General features: G+C 46.0%; 1 protein-coding gene across 9 annotated transcripts in view; it reads left to right on the top strand.

Annotated features, from left to right (window-relative positions):
• Positions 1-21803, top strand: part of LOC139052546 (cell adhesion molecule Dscam1-like) — a 1125159-nt gene that overhangs the window by 1074059 nt on the left and 29297 nt on the right. For all 9 annotated transcript variants that reach the window (XM_070529666.1, XM_070529665.1, XM_070529658.1 and 6 more), the window contains 2 exons: positions 6297-6590; positions 6709-6879. In XM_070529666.1, the coding sequence (XP_070385767.1) occupies positions 6297-6590; positions 6709-6879 (465 nt within the window). The remainder of the gene's footprint in view (positions 1-6296; positions 6591-6708; positions 6880-21803) is intronic.

Here is a 21803-nt window from a genome sequence, read left to right on the forward strand (position 1 = left end):
GGCGCAACCTATTTGGAACGAAATTACGATGTTCCACTTACTTATTGAAACCTATACGGAACGACATTAGGTGAGTATTCGCTTAGCTGCTGTTAGTTTTCCAAAACGAAAAAAAAAGTTCGTAATACCGATGCGCGAGCTGATGGCGACGTCAAAACCCTCACGCTATCGCGCAGACGTCGCAAAATTGCTGTGCACGGTTCTCGTGCCTTCGATATAACCAGTAGAAGAAAAAAGTGTGGCGTCTATTCGTAATTTGAAAGCGGGCGTTCCAGGTCTGAATATCGCAATCCGTGCGCCTAATTAACAGACAATAACATCGGTCGTCGTCACGAGACTGTGCGCAGAAAAGTATGAAGTGCACGACTCCGTATGTAGCTAGCAGCCGCGAAGTCTGGGCACCCTCACAATTAATAGACTTCGTTCTGGGTCCGTGTTCACAAAGCTTCTCTTGCCTAAGTGCATTTCCACACTGGCCGACGTCGTTCGGTCGCTAGCCGCCCGAGCCGATCGCTGCGGCGGTGAACAATTGCAGACGGCACTTACGCAAGGGAACTTTTCTGAATTTGGGACCTGAAGGCGCAGAGAGATGCACCGCGGATGACTCGTTTAATTCGACCCCTTCAGTGCAGTAAGAATATAGTGGCGATGTGGAACCGAAACTTTTAGCCATCGGTAGCCCGGAAGCTATATAACGACAGAAATGGTGCGCTCACGTAGCATTTCCACTCCATAGCCTTTATTTACCAGCTATGTAAAACACATAGAATTAAAGAAGTCGCAGTTTCGCCCGAAAGGCGGAGTATCGATTGCGGTAACAAATTAGTAGACAGCTATACGAAGTAAGGCTAGTAGTTTTATCGGCCTCATAAATTTGTAAACATTCGCTTACTAACTAAATTAACAAAGACGTTGTCACGCGCGCACAAGCAAACATGAACACATCTCGCGCGATGACCGCAGAAACTCGCTGTCAAAACGCTGGAGTGAGGAAGCGCGGCAGGAGCAGCGAGCGCATTGACCTTCGTGCTGACTCTCCCTTCAACGCGAACTAAGCGGCGAGAAACCAGCGCACACGAAGCTATCGGCCGTCGTCCAACCCAGACTCTGTCCCCCTCGCAGAGCGCGCTTTCAACATAGGGCCCGCGCGGCCGCGCCATACGCGGCAGCTGTCGGAGTAAAACACCCTCCCCCCCCCCCCCCTGTGCCTTTCACGCGATGGAAGAGGGCGCACTTCCTCCCCGCTTTCCTCCCTTGCGGGTACGCCTTTGATCGCATGGTTTGATTGCGTGCACTTCCTGTCTCTCTCTCATCCTTCTATTCCGTTTTCCCCTACCCCAGATTAAGCTAGCCAACCAGATGCTTTTCTAGTTAACGCCCCTGCCTTCTCCCATTTATTTTTTTCTCTTTTCTTTTTGTGTGTGCCTGACTCCTTCACTCTCTAACCATTACAGAACTCTAACTGGCAAGCGTCGCCGGCTATATGGGAGCATTGAATTAAGCGGTTACGCCTTGCGAGTCCTCGGGCACTCGCTTAATAACGTGCATTCGGCCGGTTGCAACGCTAATCGCCGTAGATTTTACCCAAGCAGTACGTTCTCCTTTCTTTCTCGCATTCTCTGTTCTTCCTCCTCTAAACTACGTTCGCAAGCACCATAGAAGTGCTACACGGAACAACTAATTCACTGCACTAGCACTAAAAAAATAAAGCAAGGCTATGTTTGAGGCGTGCGAAATGGGCAAACATATAGACGAAGCGTACTAGGTGCACTGTATTGCGTGCTGTTTTTTCTTGCACTCCGGCGAGTAAAGACTAGAACCGCGCTCCAGGCCTTAAGCGTGTGCGGGCGTCTTTCTGAGTTACGATGTCGCCGTGCCAGATCTCCCTCGGCGACCTTACAGAAATCCAAACTTTGGACAACCTTTCAGATGACTTTCGGGGAAAAGGAGAAAAATGTGGGGCACACGTGGAAAAGGAACGAAAGAAAAAATAACATACGAGCTTCGCAAATGGAAAGGGCCGATGAAAAGCGACGCGCAGTCAATAATACAGTGCCGCCGGGATAAAACGAAAAAGGCAGACGCCGCGGCGCCTGTGTCGTGTGTTCTGCCCGCTGCGAAGCCACACACACGCACTCGACTCAACTGCCAACACCGGACCTAGTCGCAGCGAGTCCCAGTGCGGCGGCATACGGCACGTCACCCGCCACTGTGCGCGCCAACCAATCTGGACGGTTTGGGTCGATGCTCCCTCGCCGCTTGCGTCGCGAATTGCTCCGGGGACGACGGACAGAAATAAAAAAAAAAGAAGTGTAGAAACTACGCGCAGTTTATTATTATTATTATTATTATTATTATTATTATTATTATTATTATTATTATTATTATTATTTGTACTTACGTTTATTGTATAATTCTTCGCTTACTCCGCATTTGCTGCCCTCCGAGCGAGACAGGCCCGCGTTGGAAGAGGGTGCAGCCATGAATGAAGGTATATGCGCACCCGCGGTTTACACGTTGAAGAAAAAGACGAGTAATGTTTTGGTGAGAAATGATTCGGCCTGTATCTGGCGGCGATTCGATTCCACGTATTCGCACCTTAATTTCGCTCGGCGATGAAAGCGCGCTTGGTCGAACAGCATCTGATAGAAGCGCAGAGAGGAGACAGCGATCGATGCAGCTATAAGATTGTTATTTGCGTTGCTCCTTTCGTTACGTGTTGCACTGATTTGTTTAATCCTTTCGTGCGCCGCCGTGGCGAGTTGTCGCTTTTTATTTTATTCGCTCGCGAATACTCAAGGTTTCTCAAGATTCTTCCACGCCTCACGTCCCGCACCTGCTGTAATAATAAGGTAACGATATGGCAGGGAGGATAATAAAAAAGAACCAGTTTCGGTTGGCTTAGATGTACATGGGGAAGGTTTTTTTATCTTCTTCTTTTCTTTTTGAGTCATGGAGTTTAAAGAGGAGCACACGGTCTGTGAGAGACGCGGTAGTGGGGAGGAGTCCGGTTTAATTTCGACCATCTGAGGTTCTTGTACGCGTGCGCAACGTTCCTTGTCGTTGAAAAGGGTGAAATAAGAATTTTTATAAATCGCTAGCTTTTGGCGATTCCTCTTGCTTCCAACTCATCTATTGCGACAGCAGTCTCTCCTCTGACTATACCTCCAACGCTCCCAGCTCTGTACAAAGCTCCTGCGATCCCGCGCGGGATTCCGCCACGCGTGTGTGCAACAACGACGACATCACCACAACCCCTGAGACGGCGTGACGGCAACACCGACGGCGACGGCATGATGATGATAGACAACGAAAACAAGGCAGGCATGCCGACGGTGACGATACTTTGTTGACTGGCATCCGGCACAGCGAAGAACTGTACTTGCAAGATGAACGTCGAGGATGACTGCGGCGCTTGAAGTCGCGCTGGAAGTGACTGCTACTTGTCGCACACTTCATTCATTCATTCATTCATTCATTCATTCATTCATTCATTCATTCATTCATTCATTCATTCATTCATTCATTCGGGCACCTGGGCTGCATGGGCTGACTGCCTGCTGTTGCCTCCGATACGCATTCACCGATGCCAACACCCTCCAAGCCGGCGTCGCACACGCTATGCAAACCACGCACAATGTTGCGCATTCGCTCAATGCTTAGCAAGTCCGGCTCTCACATGCGCATTGCTGTAATGGCACGAGCTCGATCGCCAGTGGTGGTGGTGGCGGTGTGCAAGGTTTCCTTTCGCCGTAAACGGTGAGAAGGTTGAAATGACGTAACGGAACGGACCGAAAAAAAAAAAAGACAACCCAGTTTCGAACTCTTAACGACTGTCGACAAAGTTAAAATGGATGTAGGAATCTGCACACTATATCTAGGAAGCGTGCAGCTTACTGTATTCTGCCAGGGGTGTGCCTGCAGAATAAAGGTGAGAAATCGTACAAAGATAAAACGCATAAACGGATCGGAGGTTTAGGTATGCCGCTATGCTTTCAAATTCCTGCCGTTGTAGTCTACAGTGTTTCAGCATTAAGCCGATGTCGTCGTTTCCTTTTTTCTTTCTTAGTATGGATACAGTAATTGAAATTTATGCCTCCACGTCGCTGCGTGGCTGCTCATCCAAGTTAGCCCTCGGACAATACCTGTGCATGACACGTAGTGCGCCGGCCCTTTTATGTGCAAGGATTTTCAGTGTTAGCTCGACAACGCGTCCTCGCTTACTTTTAATGGAGAAATATTGCCGGAAGGAGCGTGAAAGAAAGTCGGGAGGAAAATGAAAGGAGAGGGGCAAGGGAACGATAAATATGCGGTAATTACACGTAACTAGGAGCGAACTTGGTATACGTCCAAATATGTAGGCCACAGCCAAGATATATATATATATATATATATATATATATATATATATATATATATATATATAGATAGATAGATAGATAGATAGATAGATAGATAGATAGATAGATAGATAGATAGATAGATAGATAGATAGATAGATAGATAGATAGATAGATAGATAGATAGATAGATAGATAGATATAGATATATTAACTGGAGGAATGATACTTCAGCAACTGATGTGGCCGTGAACCTCGTTTTGTGGCATAATTTTAAGGGTGCGAAAATATTCGATACTTTCTAATAACGAATCGAGTATTGACCTATTTGACTTGGTCCTCGAATCGAACAGTCATTATTCGCAAATGTGAATATTTTCGCACAGTTTTTGAATACTTATCATTGCCAGGTGTGGACGATCAATCATGAGTCTAAAGAAAAATGAAGCAAATTTCACCATTACCTGCCAGAGAGGACTTAATCAGCCGGAAGATACGTGAACAGGCTACGTCGCTCCGGTATCGCGACGGCTTCAGCTGAACCGCAATCAATGGCGCTGGAATTTTGCTCAGACATGACATATGGCAATGGGTATTGTTTGGTACTCATCATCGGTGGTGCAACTGTGTGCTCTCTTGAGAATAATCCTGAATGTGCTCGATTGCACAATTATTTGGTGCAAGAGTGGCACTGTCTCCAGCGACAATATAACTACAATATAGATGCCACCATTTAAATCTTCCTTCTGATAATGCGCAACCATGTATGCTCCGAAGGAACTCGATTATTTTTTTTTAATGCTCCATTGGAGCTTTTGCTAAAGCGTACTCGGTAATTTTGCAGGGCAATGATAGAAACTTGATAATGTAGCGAATACTGGGACGCCAACATTAATGGTAAGAGGATTGTTCAATATTAAAAAGTTATTCGATATTCGGTACGATTATTTTTTGCCATTATTTGATTCGTATTCATTTCGGTCTCAAAAATTGATATTCGCACACTCATAATAATTTGCTACCTACCTTGTTGTCCATCTCTAGAAAAGCTGCACTGGCCCAATCCCAGCTGCTTTGAGCCAGGTAAACTTATACAGCTGAATGCCCCAGTTGTTCTGACAACGCATCTCCGTCGCTTCGAATAAAGAGGCAGTCTTGATAAGTTATCATAATACCTATGCAAAAGGCGCAACAACAATGTAGTCATTATAACCACTTGCATTGATATAATATCAGTTGAACTATTTTATCTCATCTTATCAGATTAATACTGCATAAGCAGGTTGATATCACCTCAGAATTTTACCCTGTAAGACACGAATGTGTTTTCCATATCGAGGTGATAAAACCAAACATGGTAAATTTAGTGGTTGTGCACGTTGTTCGTTATTTGCATTTTTTTTCGTAGTCGGATTGCCCCCAGTTAGCAGCGATTTGCGCGCTAGCTGATATAGGTGGTATTCCTTTACTTCTCAGCGCGTTGTAAAATCCTTGTTGAGACTCCGAGCCGACTTTTGTTTCTTCCTTGCGCTTTCTTTTCATCTCATTCATCTTTAAAGCGGCCGGGTGTTAGCACATTTGGCACCGGGAGTTCTCAGGATACGACAAGAAGTTATTCTTCGTGGTCTAGTCGATTTGCCGCAAGGTACATTGAAGGAGAACGTGTCAGAATAAAACACTACAGCCCCGGGTGCGCATGAATGCATTTCTTTTATTTCATTCACTGCGTGTCGTCCTCTGGAAGATGGGGACTTACAACTGATTCTAATTCGGAACTTCGATGATTGCATCAGTATCAGTCGCCGGTGTGTGTTAGTCTCGCTTCTGTATAGTAAATTTCTGTATAGTAAGAGTTCTTGAAAAGAGACGTGGCGCGCTATCGTATCGGCTTGTTTTGTCAGCTGCTCAGCGGCTTCACCAGTGCGGCGAAGCTAATGTTCACGTGCCCCCATGCAGCGCCGCTGTCGCCGAGCAAGGAGGAGTTCATACAGGCCTCTCAGCGGCACGCCAGCCTGAGCCTGCGCAGCTGGAAGAGCGGTGGTTGCGAGCTGCTCGACTTCACGGTGAAGCTGCGCCAGGGCGCGGCGCAGGCCTGGGCCACGGTGGCCGAAGGGTTGCCGGCCAACCAGACCCAGCTGCTGCTGCGCAACTTGACGCCCGGCGCCACGTACCACGTGCACGTGGTGGCCCGTTCCACGGCGGGCGCCACCGAGGCCCAATACGAGTTCACCACTCCCAATGGGACCGCGCGTGAGTATATATACATCCACGAGGAGATTCTCTCTGCCGTGACAGACACGACAAATGTGTGACTCATGGCGAGAGTAGGCAACGATGGCCGCTCACACATGCGTGGTCCCCTTTGCAGACGTGGCCTCGGTGGAGGCCACCTCGTCGCAGCCCAAGCGTTCGTCACTGCCTAGCATGACCGACCTGGAGATCTTGGTGCCCATCCTCGTCTCCAGCTGCGTGGTGCTCATCGTCATCGTCGTTGGCTGCATCCTCTGCTCCAGGGAGTCCCTCTGCGCCGACAGGCACTGTGAGCACAGAACGCTGTCTTCTCGCCTCGCCGCAGACCGTTGTTGTTCCGCGGCGTCCATTGCACTGCCGTCATGAAAGCTGTGGGTGGTAGTGGGAGTGATTTCTGAGTGGACGGCGCCAATTTTACGTGCTATAGCGCAACATAGGACGTGTCTGCACAATTGTTGAGGCGGTGTTCTAACAGGCCCTAAACATTATACATGTTGGCAGAAGTAGGAGAAATCGGAACACGGGGTGCTTGATTTTGTGGCGTTACTTTCGTATTGTGCCACAATATGATGACGTTTTGTTGCATTTGAGAAAAAAAAAGGTTCTCGCATTGAATTGCTCGCATTTGCTAAGAGAAAACGTTCAGCATTCCGTCGACGGTAGATTTTCTTTTTCAATTCATTTTTCTTTCTGACCGTACGCTGTCGGTAGGTGGTGCCACATTATTCGTGATAAGAAGTCATTTATTGCACAGAGAAGCAATTAGAAAAATAAACAAGTTAATAAATTTGATTGGGGGAGAGCTTCTGGCATAATGATTCACTTAGAACCTTGTATTGAATCAACGCCGTCACCACAATATGAATGCAAGAGAGTATCCGTCCCTTTCCTACATCTCTCTTTCCCTCTCTCTCTCTCTCTCTCTCTCTCTCTCTCTCTCTCTCTCTCTCTCTCTTGTGAACGAGTAGATGCATATTGATCATGATTAAAATTGTGAAACTTTACTTTTTTCTTGTCGTACGCTATTACTGCATGCCTTTTGCAGTCCTTACCCGACGCGGTAGCTTAGTGGTTATGGCGTTGCCCTGCTAACCCGCCGTGGTTGCTCAGTGGCTATGGTGTTAGGCTGCTGAGCACGAGGTCGCGGGATCGAATCCCGGCCACGGCGGCCGCATTTCGATGAGGGCGAAATGCGAAAACACCCGTGTACTTAGATTTAGGTGCACGTTAAAGAACCCCAGGTGGTCAAAATTTCCGGAGTCCTCCACTACGGCGTGCCTCATAATCAGAAAGTGGTTTTTGCACGTGAAACCCCAGAACTTAATTTTTTTTTTTTTTGCCCTGCTAAGTTCCGAGGTCGAGGGTTCAACCTCGGCTACGGCCGACGCATTTTGTTAAGGGCGAAATGGAAAAAAAAAAATGCTCATGTACTCGGATTTAGATGCACGTTAGAGAACCCCAGGTGGTCAAAATCAATCCGGAGTCCATCACTACGGCGTGCCTCGTAATCAGATCGTCATTTTGACACGTAAAACCCCAGACTCCTCTTTTTTTTTTTTTCCTTTCCTAACTTGACGCCCAGCAGCACCTTTGCAAGCTGTTCATTTCGCCTTTTGGTATGTTTAATTTGATGATTCAGAACGGTTCAAACTCTCTTAACGCAATTTTTAGGCTGTTTTCAGCGACGGTTTCTCCAGCAGCCCCCCGGAAGCTGGAAAAGAAAATGCGAAACTCCGCGCAATCCTCCGGAAGCTACAAAACTAACGCGGATATGTTTTGACTGACGACGACTTTCTTTGAAGTTAACTTTCCTTGCGCTTTGCCGTCTTGCAATAGACGCCTTCATTACATCTTTCTATTTTCTCAACTGTTCATTTTCGTTTATTTTAGAACGAAATGACTGAATTTGCGTTTACCGCTCCAGCCAACTTCATTACCACCAACAATTGTGCACTTGTTTATCATGTATGTTAGACAACTTATATATCTACATTAGACCTTTGTTATTACAATTTCTTCGCATTTTGACAACTTCCACATCACCGTGTCGACATTAGGAAGTAAAATAGTACAGCGTAATAAAAATAAGCTTCTGCAAAAAAAAACAGCAGCATACGATAAAAACACATGTAAGCACATTTTTTTACTAGATGATGCAACAAAAAGCACCTTCATATGTAGAGCAACAGATCTGCTCCAGGCCACATACATATAGGTGCCTACCGTTGCCCACCACGAACCTTCTTGTTCGGGCCGGCGCGCGTGATTATATCGGCCCTGAATTTTTTATCGTCGTACAGGAAAACTACCAAAGCCGCACATTATTGTAGCCACGAATTGAAGTGGCTCGACAAGAAATACCAAAAGTGTTTGTCTTTTATTAAGCCCGTGCGCTAGCGACGTCATACATTTCTTGTTTATAAACATAAATCTTGTCTGTAGAGAAGTTCTGGGGGGTATAATGAGATCAATGCAAAATACCTTTATCACAAGATCAGAGAGTTATTTATCAAATAAAACACGCTATTGGCACACGCCTTTATACAATGTCGGTATGAACACATGCTTGTTAGATGTGAAACATTAGTGAATGGTCACTTATGTAATTAAAAAGCTACAGAATTATATGTTCTTGTGACATTGAGTCATTAATATCTATTATTCTAGGCAGCTTATTCAGAACTGAGGGCATTGTAATTTAATATATGCGATGGTGTAACAGACGCGAAACGATATGAAGAAAATGCATCGTGTCAACGGCGTGCACAGCACCCATCTATTACCTCTATTACGTATTGTGCACGCCGTTGACAGGCCGGCTGACACACGGCCGCTGACACGTGGCTGACAGACGGCCGTGTCACCGGCCTTGTGAACAGCACTCCTTTATTCACACTTCTACGCCCTCGCCGCTAACACACCTTCGCTCGTTGCCGCATTCGCCCACCTTATCCCCTCTCCCCTTTAGAAGAACCCTGGCTATATATATGGTGCCGAGGAAAGCATATGTCGCTTTGAAACAGACAAGTCCCCTTGTCGAAACGCTGGCTCCCGCTTTCACCTTGTTCTTGTTTTGCTCAACGTCTTACTTCTTGCATCATATATAAAGAAAAGGCCGTCATCTTAGTGCCGCACTGTAACACAACGGAAGCTCCTGTTGGGAGCTGTCTCACTGAGTGCCCACGACATGAACAGCAACGAGGGAACTTCCAAAGTCGTCTAAACTCTGTTTAGACACACCCGTTCTCTGTGCATAAAGTCTTGGACCCTGATCGAGCCCCAGCAAACAAAAATTAGCTCTCAAGTCTCTATATACGGGATGTTCTCGTAGACGGTGACTTGATAAACATTTTTGTGAACAGTAGTTCTATGCATTTTTAATTTACTGTATTCCCGTGGTTGGGTTGTTCTTGTGCTCTCATAATTTTTTTTTTCTATCTCTCTAACTTTTCACTCTCTCTGCATCTATATTCTCTGTGATCAATGGAGCTTGCCCTGTTCTGCTCGGTTATTTCTTATTAAATTTTCACATTGTTTTATGATTTTATTAGCTTTTCTTAGCTAAGATTTTGGGACCACCTGTTCATCCTGTGGCCAAACTTCCCATGTTTCATATCTAATAAAGGAGAAGAAATTTCAAGGCGCACACAGGTCAGCTAAGACGCAACGGTCTTGCCGCTGGCGCGAAGCCCGGTGTAATCGAAGCTCAATGTGCAGAGTCAGTCGTACTGAACGTTGTGCGTATTCTTCTTCTTGTTGGAAGGCTGAGATAATGACGAGGAATTCGGGTTAAACGCCTGACATACGCTTGCATTATTTCAACAGCAACGTGTGTGGTAACTGGCTGATCCGGAGGCATCGTTACAGTTCCTGCCGTAGGCGGCGGTCCGCATGTAACTAAGTTTCTGAGAGCCTGAGCTTGGATGCTGCCGATTGTGTGGAGGTTAGTTGCACTCGTACTTTGTTTCTCAGGAAGGATGGGCCGCAGAAATCCGTAAAATGAGCGTTATACAACGGAAGCGTAGCCTGCACAAAATTAACCCTCATCCTGGTGAAAAAATAAATAATAGGAAGGTTAAAAACAGCCGTAAACCGCTTCTTGAAATATCTCGCATGGGAACTACAAGAGAGGTAGGTCTCTGTCGATTATGATCCCCACAAATTTGATTTTTCACGTACGACACCTCACTCGGCTATTGATGAATATGACGTACGAAGTCATTGGCCTGTTAACGAACGTCATGATTTGACTTTCTTAAGGAGAAATCTCCAGGGCTGTGGCCGTGCATGTGCGCAGATTCTATGATCGGAAGCGCGCGTCAGCATCGCAGCTGCAGACGTCTGTCGCCATCTAACGCCGACGACTTGAACCGATTCACCGCGCACGTCGATTAGCGGGTATGGGCCGTCGGGCACTAGCGCGTTTTCGAATCCCGGATTTGCACATAACGCCTGAGTCACTCGTTCTATAAATGAGGGAAGCCGCGTGAATGATGAGAGAGGAAGAGTGATCGTGAAGAAGAAGAGGTGCTATTTTCTGCAGCCCTTTAGGGGGCACAGCCCAACGCCCCAAACTGGCTAGTTACAAGCGAGTGAGTGCGTCGATGCTCGGTGCTGTCGTATACAAAGAACTGAGCAGAAAGTACGCAGTAGACGCGCACATTGAAAGAAAGCAGCGATGGTTTTGTTATAAACGTATGAATTAGACGCGAATCCGCTTTTATAAAAGAAGGCCGATGTACACAGGCCTTCTGCGTTTGCCTTTACCAGGGTGTTTTGCACTCTTGTACAAATCTTTACGCGTGCGTCACTATTGTACATTCTCCAATCATCGGTGGCCACGCAACTTCATATTTTTCCCCAACTTGCTTTCAACGACGAACACTGTTTATATGCCTCATTAAGAGAAGTTTTAATCTGTTAAGTAAATTTCAGGGTACAGAAATGAAACATGAAGACGAAAAGATTTGGCAGCATTCAGGTCCAGCAAGGCGGATGTTACTCGTAACATAGCGATGATCGCATCGAATACAAAGCCTGCAGTAAGGAAGTGCTAAAGGCCAACATTAAATCAGGCTACAATGGCATACTGCAGGCTAGACCGCGTTAGCTCAGGCCGACCTCTCTGCCTTCCTTCAAATAATCTATCTATCTATCTATCTATCTATCTATCTATCTATCTATCTATCTATCTATCTATCTATCTATCTATCTATCTATCTATCTATCTATCTATCTATCTATCTATCTATCTATCTATCTATCTATCTATCTATCTATCTATCTATCTATCTATCTATCCAACTTCTTACCACGTTTTCTCAAAGGGAAAAAAATAAAGACAAATATTCTCAAACATACTAAAAATTAGGTGTCAGTGTATTACATCAATTCAGCAATATTTTACTCCGCTATTCCCATACACTATAGCGTGTGCTCGCACTCACCAGAACTACACTTACTTTCACACCAGCCACTCACAGTGGCGTCATAATTGAGGATATGGGTAGCAGACTTGAATGTGACTGGTCACTACGGACACGTGGCCAGCCGGCTCAGTGCCGAGCGAGTGACCATCCCTTTGCCTTACAGCCGCGAAAAACAAACGCCGTATAGCTATCCCCTCATGTGAGCGCTAAGGAATGACCGTGCGTGAACGCGCTGATGAAGCGAGTCGGACCTCACTCGCTCAGCACGCTTCCACGGGCATGTTTGCTGGTGATTATGAACAGCGCGGATTTTTCGACTAGCTTGTATTTCATCTTTCAAAAATAAGCAAGTGCTACATACCTTTGGGGTCGCTCCCCTCTATAGGACTTCAGCCATCAGTCACATTTAGAAACTGAGCCCCCAAGCGGCTTTCTGCACCCAAAAACCAAAGCCCCTTTGTACGGCTTTTACGTTCTTCTGTATTTACTTTGCGTTCTTTTGTTCGCACGTCGATAGCATCCCGTAGCTTTGTTTCGGTCTCCTATTTCTAAAGCTCCCTATTGTCAAAAATTTTTAAGCCGCTTTGCGAGTGACAAGAACTGTGCCGCCGGTTCACATGGAAGGGCTCCTGTGGCATTACAAGCACTCAGAAGCCTATAAAAGTTTATCCAGGGGCGTTCCTCTTCACAAGAGTCATTGTAGCAACGAAAGTTTGACAGAAACCCCAGTACACAGCGTGACAACAGCTCAGGTCATGCAGGTTGGGGCTTAGACGCTTTTGTACCTTCCTTAACTAGTCTGTTTTACAGTGATTACACCTTTGTGCTCATGACAAGGCCCCGTAAGTAGCGAGAGCTCGTGCGTTCCGTCACAAATATTTCAACCACTTTTGTAGAAGTGCGTAGGCAAGTGAGCAGTGTGGACTCCGGGCAACGCGTTTGCGCGCAAGTTATATGCCTGCGCTCTCTCTCTCTCTCTCTCTCTCTCTCTCTCTCTCTCTCTCTCGCTCGCTCGCTCGCTCGCTCGCTCGCTCGCTAACTTTTTTTTAAGGGTCAGAACTCCCGTCATTGCCCTCCAACGAGTTTAGAACACAAATCGACAAGATCCCTCACCGGACAGCCCAACAGCACTTCTGAGGTCACGCGCAAAGTGGCCTGGGAATCTTTGAAAGGGGCCGCACTTAACACCGGCGTGTTACAAATAAGAGTGTGGGATCGCAGGTTCACGCGCATCATGATAAACGAAAGGAGGCCTGCAAGCGACAGTGCTCATCACACGATATCGAGTTGAGAGTACAATAAGCGTTCCCAGTTTATAGGTGATGCTTTCACTTTCGTTTTAGCAAAACACGATATAAGTTCTTCCTTTCGTGACGAAATCCCTTATCCTTGGTTTTCATGTTTCTTTGTTGTTGTCTTTTTTACTTGATTGCAAATTTTACGGTGCCTAAACGTCTGTTGCGTTCCTCTACTTAGCATGCGATAACGTATTCAGCTTTCCCCACGTCTACCATTCATTTACATGGTCGTTTGATGCAAAATACTTGTGTGCTGAAATTTCTGCGCGAGTTGAGAAGCCCGCAGGTGATGTAAAAAGGGCACGACGTCCGGTGCGGCCCCCAGCCTTCGAGGTGGTGCCTCGAGACGTAAGAGCTGCATACATTACTAATAAATGACTTTTTTTTTTTGCGCAACCACTGTCGCGCACCACAAAGTTCGGACCTTAAAACCGTCTACATTCGGCAGCGCGACGGAAGCTACCAGGAGTTTGCCTTGATACTCTGTCACCTAGAACTCGGTTTTAATCGTAAATGATCCTTTCAGCTTTAAGCTCGGTTGAACATGCGTTGAATGAACGATGTCGTTATACTGGGGCTGTTTCTTAAGATGGGAGCAAAGCCTATCCGATATCCCAACGCTCATTTTGAACTGGCCTCTGCTACAATTCTTAATTTCCAGTTTCTGGAAGAGAAATAGGAGAAGAACCATAGTGTGACTAAGCGAATTTTTTAAAAGTGTTTAGTTGGTTAACCAAAGCACGTGAAGCAGGAGCTGCGCCTGGTTAGTCATTGCAGGACGTCCGGAGGTAAATTGAATGCGCCAACTCTGAAGTGTTTTGCGATAAGTACCGCAATTTAAATGTCTGCATGGCTTACGCTCTTCGCAGTTAATTTACGGGAAATTCCTGGTACACGCAAAGGACGCTATACGGTGTGAAAGAAAATAATATAAAACGCTTATTTTCTTTTTTGGGGCGGGGCAGGGGGGGAGGGGGGTCTCTAAGGGGTCACTTCGACGTTCATAGTGCCCAACGATACGCGGGAGGTTCCCGCTAATGTATGAAAACAGATAGATTGGACGGTTTATGCTAAAATTTATTACATGTGTGTCGTACGTACCCGGTTGGTCTCCCGAACGTTACAGCAGGCATGTTTGTGCAAAGTCATCCGCACAGCCACGTTAGGTGAAGTTCTGCGCGATCTCGTTCATGCAATGCATCAGTCAACTTAAGTCGGCCCAAATGCGCACTGTTACAACGTTGCCACAAAAGTGCGCTCAGCGAGACCTGCACCCACCGATGCAAGTCCACGAAACTAAGATAAGACATCTTCCTGGTTCAGTTCCACGACACTTGAAGGTGACCTGCATGTTGCGCGGTTTCACAGCAAAATCAACGAGAAATAAGTTCTAGCGGTTCTTGTGGCGGTGGAGCAGCAACAGGCGTTGTTAGCCTGGTGTGCTTGGCTATCTATTGTTGCGGCTCGGCATATCACACATTTTAGCGCAGGTGTTTTGCCAAACTTAGATGCATGCAATGTCCCGAAGGAAGGCAATCAACAGGCGTAGAGCTACTTTCTTGATCACTTCAAGCTTTTAAGAGAACTCTACGGCTTGGGAGCTCGCGCAGAGAAGACCCTTCTTTAAACTGTGAATCAGCGTGTTTCTTTACACATAGAACTGCGGGCATGTCTAGATTACGTGTTCAACATCGCCCAAATATATCCACATAAGGCACAAAGCAAAGTCGGCTGTCCCGTGTTAAATAAGCGAACGTGGTACAGATGGGTAGCCTCTTCGCAAGCAAGTCCTTTGACCGCGCAGGGTTGACGTGGTGGTTAGGAAAGCGTCCAAATATGATCGCGAATCGTGTCCTCTCTGCGCTGCACTTTCTTCGGGGCTCTCAGTTTCGGGGCACATGACAGCGCTTCGCGTGCATGAGCGTGAGATTTCTCACTTCCCTCAATCCCAAGGAGAGACTGAAACCTTTGAAATTTCACCTTCGAGCTCCTGCGCCCGAGGACTTTCGGCAGCGCGAGATGTTGTTTAGAGACAGCGAAAGAGTATGGGTTAAATGAACGCGAGAAGGTTAACCAGTACTTAAGACCGGTTGACTACCTTGTATTGTAGGAAGGGCGAATGAAAAAAAAATAGAGGTAAAGAAGTATAGAAAGCGCATGGAAAGTTTGTCGTGAGGCAGGCTACAACATAGCCGTTGTCATAGGCGCCGACTACGGGGGGGCTCCGGGGCTTGAGCACCCTCCGGAGTTTTCTAAGGGAGGAGGGGGGTGGGGGGGGGGCTGAACCATCTCCCCCGGCGATGCCAAAGCCTACTCCCTCCCTCCCCACCTAACGTGCTGTTGCCAGGGTTTTGTTACCCACATCATTTGAGGTTTCTTTTAACTTGCCTCGACCTTTTCGCTTAAAATTTTATTGTGGCTCATAGCTTACTGCGTCATTGTTGGCGCGGACGTGCACGGATTTTAATTCATACTTTGCTTTATTTCTGCAAATCCTGCCAATAGGAGAACACGCACATTAGAAGTAACAGCGGCGGCTGCCTCATCCGTATTTTCTCACTTCAACATTGTTTTAAATTTCCACTGTAAACACCATGCACATACACGACATATTTATATATATACACGGGACAAAGTTTATTATATCTTTAAATAGAAGGAGGTAGCCAATTAACAATTATTTCTAAAGGTATGGATAGCTTATGCCTAGAGAATGAATATGTTGCTGTATGTTCACCTCGATTCAAAATGCTTTCCGTGATTTTTTGACCTTGAAAAAAAACCTGTAGACTTTAATGACACCTTTGGCAGAGTCTCTTACCAACGGCGTGTGAAATGCACGCGTTTGATATGTGTCTCAGTATCGCTTCTCTCTCCAGCTAACGACTCATTAAAAAATATTTCTAATAATTTACAACATTTATTAGGGATCGAAACATCGTCGCTTCTATGCAGAGGTCATAAATATATACAGGATGCGTTACTCGAAGAAAACCTAGTGCATATTGTTTCCAGTACAGTGGAGTAGCTGCCAGTAATTTTTTGTTAGTGAGATTTAGTTAGGTAATTGTAATTAATTATCGAACTCGAGACGTAAAGTCATAATTATCGAAGTGTCAATGATCGAGGCATTTGTAGGCACAGTCAAGGGACATATAACTGCGGTATTTTCAGCGACGTACTAATAGCGTACCAATTTTTTCGGACTGATAAATAAACCTTTTCTGCTCTTTCTTATCCCTTAAGGTGTAACGTTAAGGGATAAGAAAAGAGCAGATTGGGTGAGGGAACAAACGCGAGTTAATGACATCTTAGTTGAAATCAAGAGAAAGAAATGGGCATGGGCAGGACATGTAATGAGGAGGGAAGATAACCGATGGTCATTAAGGGTTACGGACTGGATTCCAAGGGAAGGGAAGCGTAGCAGGGGACGGCAGAAAGTTAGGTGGGCGGATGAGATTAAGAAATTTGCAGGGACGGCATGGCCACAATTAGTACATGACCGGGGTTGTTGGAGAAATATGGGAGAGGCCTTTGCCCTGCAGTGGGCGTAACCAGGCTGATGATGATGATGAAATAAACCTTGCGAAATATGGCGAATACCACGTGACTGCGCACCCACCCGTATCATAAAGCAGCACCCTCGAACAGACTCCTTTTGAGTTAGCCAGAACCAAATGAAGGAAATAAAGAAAAAAATCACCACCCAAGCACTCCATTAAGATGGTTAACCAGCGAAACTGAAACGTGCGGCCCAGTTTATCACTGGGTTAATCCCGACGGTTCATTCCTTGAAATCCTTAAAGGAGTGGTGGATGAGTTTCTCAGCGAAGTCCCGACGTCACATTTTCCACTTCTCTGGTATCAGCAAGATGGGGCATCGGCGCACAGCAGCAGCCGAGCACGAAACTTGCTGGGTGCGACTTTTCATGCGCAGTAGATTGGAAGGCATGGGCCTCTAAATTGGCCGGCTATAGGTCACCTGACCTCTATCCGCTCGATTTCTTTCTTTAGGGTTTCGAGATGGACGTCAGATTAGCTCGAGACAAGGATAACGGATGTCTGCCATAGAATTTCAGCGTCGCGAGCTCATCAAGAAAGCCACTGAAGATGTGATAAAGCGGACTCAGTACTGCGTAGCTGAAGAAGGAGACCTATTCTAACACGTCCTCTAGGCAGCAGCTGTCATTCAACGGCGCTTACGAGTTCATAGATAACAAGGGCGCACTGAAATCTGATGTCTTCTTTCGGTTTTTTTTTTTCTTTTTTTATCTTCAGGCGTCCCGATTTGCAATTCAGCTCACTTAGAAGTGGTTATTTACTTTCTTGAACGCATCGGTCTTGCCTTTTTTCAACACGTGGGTCGCTTCCCGGTCTGTTTATTTCGCTTTTATTTTATGCCGTGAACCTGTTTTTGCAGCACGTATACACTCTCATGAAGACTAAAACCGTAACTTTAATTTGGCTTTGGTCCTAAGCAAGTTTCTGGCACGAAATATATCTGCGCGCGCACTCTGTCGATGAGATGCGAGCAAAGCCAGGCTTTTGAAACATGTGATGCCTAATACAACGCTTTTCGCGATTCGTGCGTGATAAGAGCGGCGCTTCGGCCGCGTTATCAAGGGGGCTTTTGCTATCAACGTGATCAGTCGACCTTGAGGCACGGATACTAAGTGTGACGTAGAGAGGAAGAAATAACTGCAAACCTGCGAAACCTGTCGTTAGTGCTCCTTCCGTACTATTATCAAGGCGTTGCGCTGTCTCTTCGGGTTTGCGACAGGCAATGCAGTTGCTTTCAATCAGCTTATTTGAGGGCGCTACTTTATGATGCGGGTGGAAGCGCAGTCACGTGGTACTTTTCATATTTCATGGGGTTTGTTTGCCAGTCGGAAAAACACAGCAGTTAGACGTCATTTGGGGGTGCCTATATATACAAATGCCTCATTGACACTTTGCCAATAGGAGAGTACTTCTCGAATTATATAATTAATTGCAATTATCGAATTAAATTTCAGGAACGAAAGAGTTACTCGCGGCTACTCCGCTGTACTGGAAACAATATGCACTAGGTTTTATTCGAGTAACGCAGGTCCTCTGGTTCCTAAGTCTTGGTGTACGTTAGTTGGGGCACCCTGTATAATTCACTCAGTAATCGAAATGAGGCCAAGCTGGATTCACTCTAAATCAGAATCAACAGCAGTCATGCGCAGCAGCGCTTACACTCGGACTCATAGAAAAAGAAAAAGGAAGAGAGAGAGAAGCTGCAGTTTCGCCGGAAAGGCGAAGCAGTATTAGTTATAGCGATGTATACGACAATCACGCGAAGGAAGATTACACCACCGAGAAACGCCAGATTCTTGATTCTTGGTGGTGGGAGAGGACTCAGGCTGTGAAATTTACCTGTCTCCTACTGTGAGGTCTTGTAAATTATTATATAAGGCCGTCACTTCAGTGAACAACTCTTAAATATATATATATATATATATATATATATATATATATATATATATATATATATATATATATATATATATATATATATATCCCTGGGAAGAGGAAAATGTTGCGCCTATGGCCGTTGGGGTGCTTTGAGCACCACGCCATCTTGTGCGTAATAGGCCTTCAGCCTTCGTAGATCAGCGACGATGGCAGTAGTTTCTAGATGTGTTGAATGAACTAAGCGGTCCATTCGGCCAGACCACGACGCACCAAGTGAATGCACGCGGAAGGCAGCTGCGCAGCTCTCTGCATCAACACTGGCTGTCTCGTTTGTGTGAACCTGCCGGTGGCGTTGGTACGCTTTACTAAAGTGCCCTCCAGCACAAGAAATTTCTCTCCGATAGTTGTAATGGTGCATTTTCCATGTAGTCGGGGCACAGTGGCGCTGCAGGTAACGCCCTCAAAAGACCATGACGGGTCTTCGGCTATTCAAAGCCTAGCACTCGAGAAGTGTTCAGCGCCGCACGAAAATGAGAACGAGATCCTATATATGATCAGTCGCTGGTGAAGAGTCTTGCCGAAGGTAGACTCACAAAGTTGTAAGAGTTGAATCAACAAGGCTTCAGATAAAGCAATAGCGTTACACCACTTATTCAATGTGCGTTATCCTCGACAAACTGGCGAAGCCACTTTTTTTTTGGCAAATGTAAAATGGAAAACTTCCTACATTCTCATATTTAGTTTCATACTGACGTTATGCGTCTTTGCAACCCAAGCGAATAAAAAGAAGGAAGAAAGCTGCCAACGATCGGCGCAGTGTTATTTCAGTGTTATTTCACCTCACCCATGTGGGGTGCCAGTGGCGAACAAATTTTTTTTTTTTTGTCGCTTCAAACTGCAGGAAGGCTACAAGAGAAAGAGCGATAAAATTTGCTGGCCTCTATTGTCAACTAGCGCACCACGGTGCGTGGCAAGTGGAACTTTATACCCCACAGCTAAATAAAACGTAGGTGGCTCCCGCCATTGTAGTGCATTAATACCAATATCAAACTAGCGATAACACTGCGATTTGATTTTATTTCGGCATTTGCCTCAGCCGTGCCGTTGTGTCATTGAAATGCACTAACCCAAATAAGCCTGTCGAGCTAGATGTGTTGACTGGAAAACTAAGCGCGAATGATTTAGACAAAGACGCATATAACAGACCAGGACAAGCTGCACAGGGGGCGCGGCGAAAACGCCAGCCTGCAGCTCCCTGCATGCTGCGTTTGTCTGCTTCGGGTATACTACAAAACCCGAGCCCCTTCTAATGAATGTGTGCGGTGCATCTTTTCGTCTGAGTTGAGCTGCGGTTGACAATTTGGATTAATTTCATGCGCGAGAAGCTTTGTCACATGCACTGTACGTCGTGGAGGAAGGATAACGTTGTCCGAAACATGAACGCGGCGCGTGCATTAAGTCGAAGACGCAGTATCGCTGTGCTGCCGCTTTCAGCGCAGCTATAAACTCACACGACGTCAAGCTGCAACGAACTGTTGCAATGCGTGTCCATTCACTTTATGCTCTGCAACTCGGAACTTTGGACCCTATACAGTGAGAAAGAGAGAGAGAGGCTCCTTAATGAAAATGAACAGCGGTTCAATCAACAGATCAAACAATAAAAAGGAAGAAATTCGCGGCTGGCGTTCTCGCCATGCCTGACCGTCTGACCTTCTGACCGGCTTTGCATGGTGCGCGCTGACGCTGGCTGTCGTTAGACGGTCTGCCACAGACATGATTCCTGGGCAAATACTAAACTCCCGACAGTGAACATTGGTAAATCGCGCAGCTGAATCTCTGTAGCTTGTGTTTTCACGCAATAGGAGCGGTTATAGCGGCAATGCGCTGGCGTAATCGTTCTGTCGCTTTGTCATACATCTGCTTACACTACGTACGAGTGGTTGCTTTAAGTTGCAAGTTTTTTTTTTTTTTTTGTCTACACTCCCATCACTGCATGCTGTAGCCGGTAATCTGTAGCGTCAGCCGATTTCATTTTGCTTGAAATATCGGCATCCTGTTTTGCAAAACAGCTTTCGCCCTGGCCTATGGTGCCTTCTGAGCCTTCAAAAATTCACTAATTGTCTCAATACGAAATTCATGTCGCAACTCTTGGCGATTTCCTGGTCTGCCGCGCAAGAAACTGCTAACATTGGGTTTCTTATGCCACAAAAAGTGTTTTAACAATAATCATGGCATATTGCCCGAATCGATCTGTTACATTTGTGATCGTATGAAGAAGAAATTGGCGCCCATAATATATCTACAATTATGAAGTGTCTCCAGCTTGTTGCTCCCAACGCAAACATTAATCCTATGATGTGTCATCTTGATTTTGCAAACGGGAAACGCTTTGCAGTCATTCTGCAAGCATCTCCATCCCTTGCCCGTATCCTTGTTGCATCCTTCACCACAGAACAGTGGGAAGGCGGCCTTCGCGACGGCACCTCCGAGGTGTTCCAGGCACTGGTCAGACGGGCATGGGCCATCGCCGAAGACGTCATAGGAGCCCCGAATTAGGGGCCCCTTCCTAAATTCTCATTACCTGTCAATAAAAAAAAATGTTTTCATCATCGGCAAGCATCTAGAAGAACTCCAACAAGCACAAATTTTATCGTTACGTACGGCCGCTACCAACGTAACCACAACTTTGAATTGTCTGCACCATGTTTCTTTCAAGACGCACTTTATTCCTACTAAGTTTCATTTATCTACACCCGAGACAAACGACTCACTTGCTTAATGTCATATAGAGCTCCAAAGCGGAACTAAGACATTTAGTCACTTCTCACTGCATGCCTAATTACTGCGCACTTTTCCCCCACATGACCCTTGACCAGCCAAGTAATGTTCCCGCATTAAAAATACATTGCCATCATCGAGTAATTGTGGTTATTGCTGTGTAGCAGACCGTATGGCGCGAGGAAAGCCGAATAGCAAAGTGGGACAAAAAAAAGAGAGAGAGAGAAAGGAAGCAAGCGTTATACGGAGGAAGTTTCAGGTAAAGCTCT

Source organism: Dermacentor albipictus, chromosome 1, assembly GCF_038994185.2.
Source record: "Dermacentor albipictus isolate Rhodes 1998 colony chromosome 1, USDA_Dalb.pri_finalv2, whole genome shotgun sequence".
NCBI lineage: Eukaryota > Metazoa > Arthropoda > Arachnida > Ixodida > Ixodidae > Dermacentor > Dermacentor albipictus.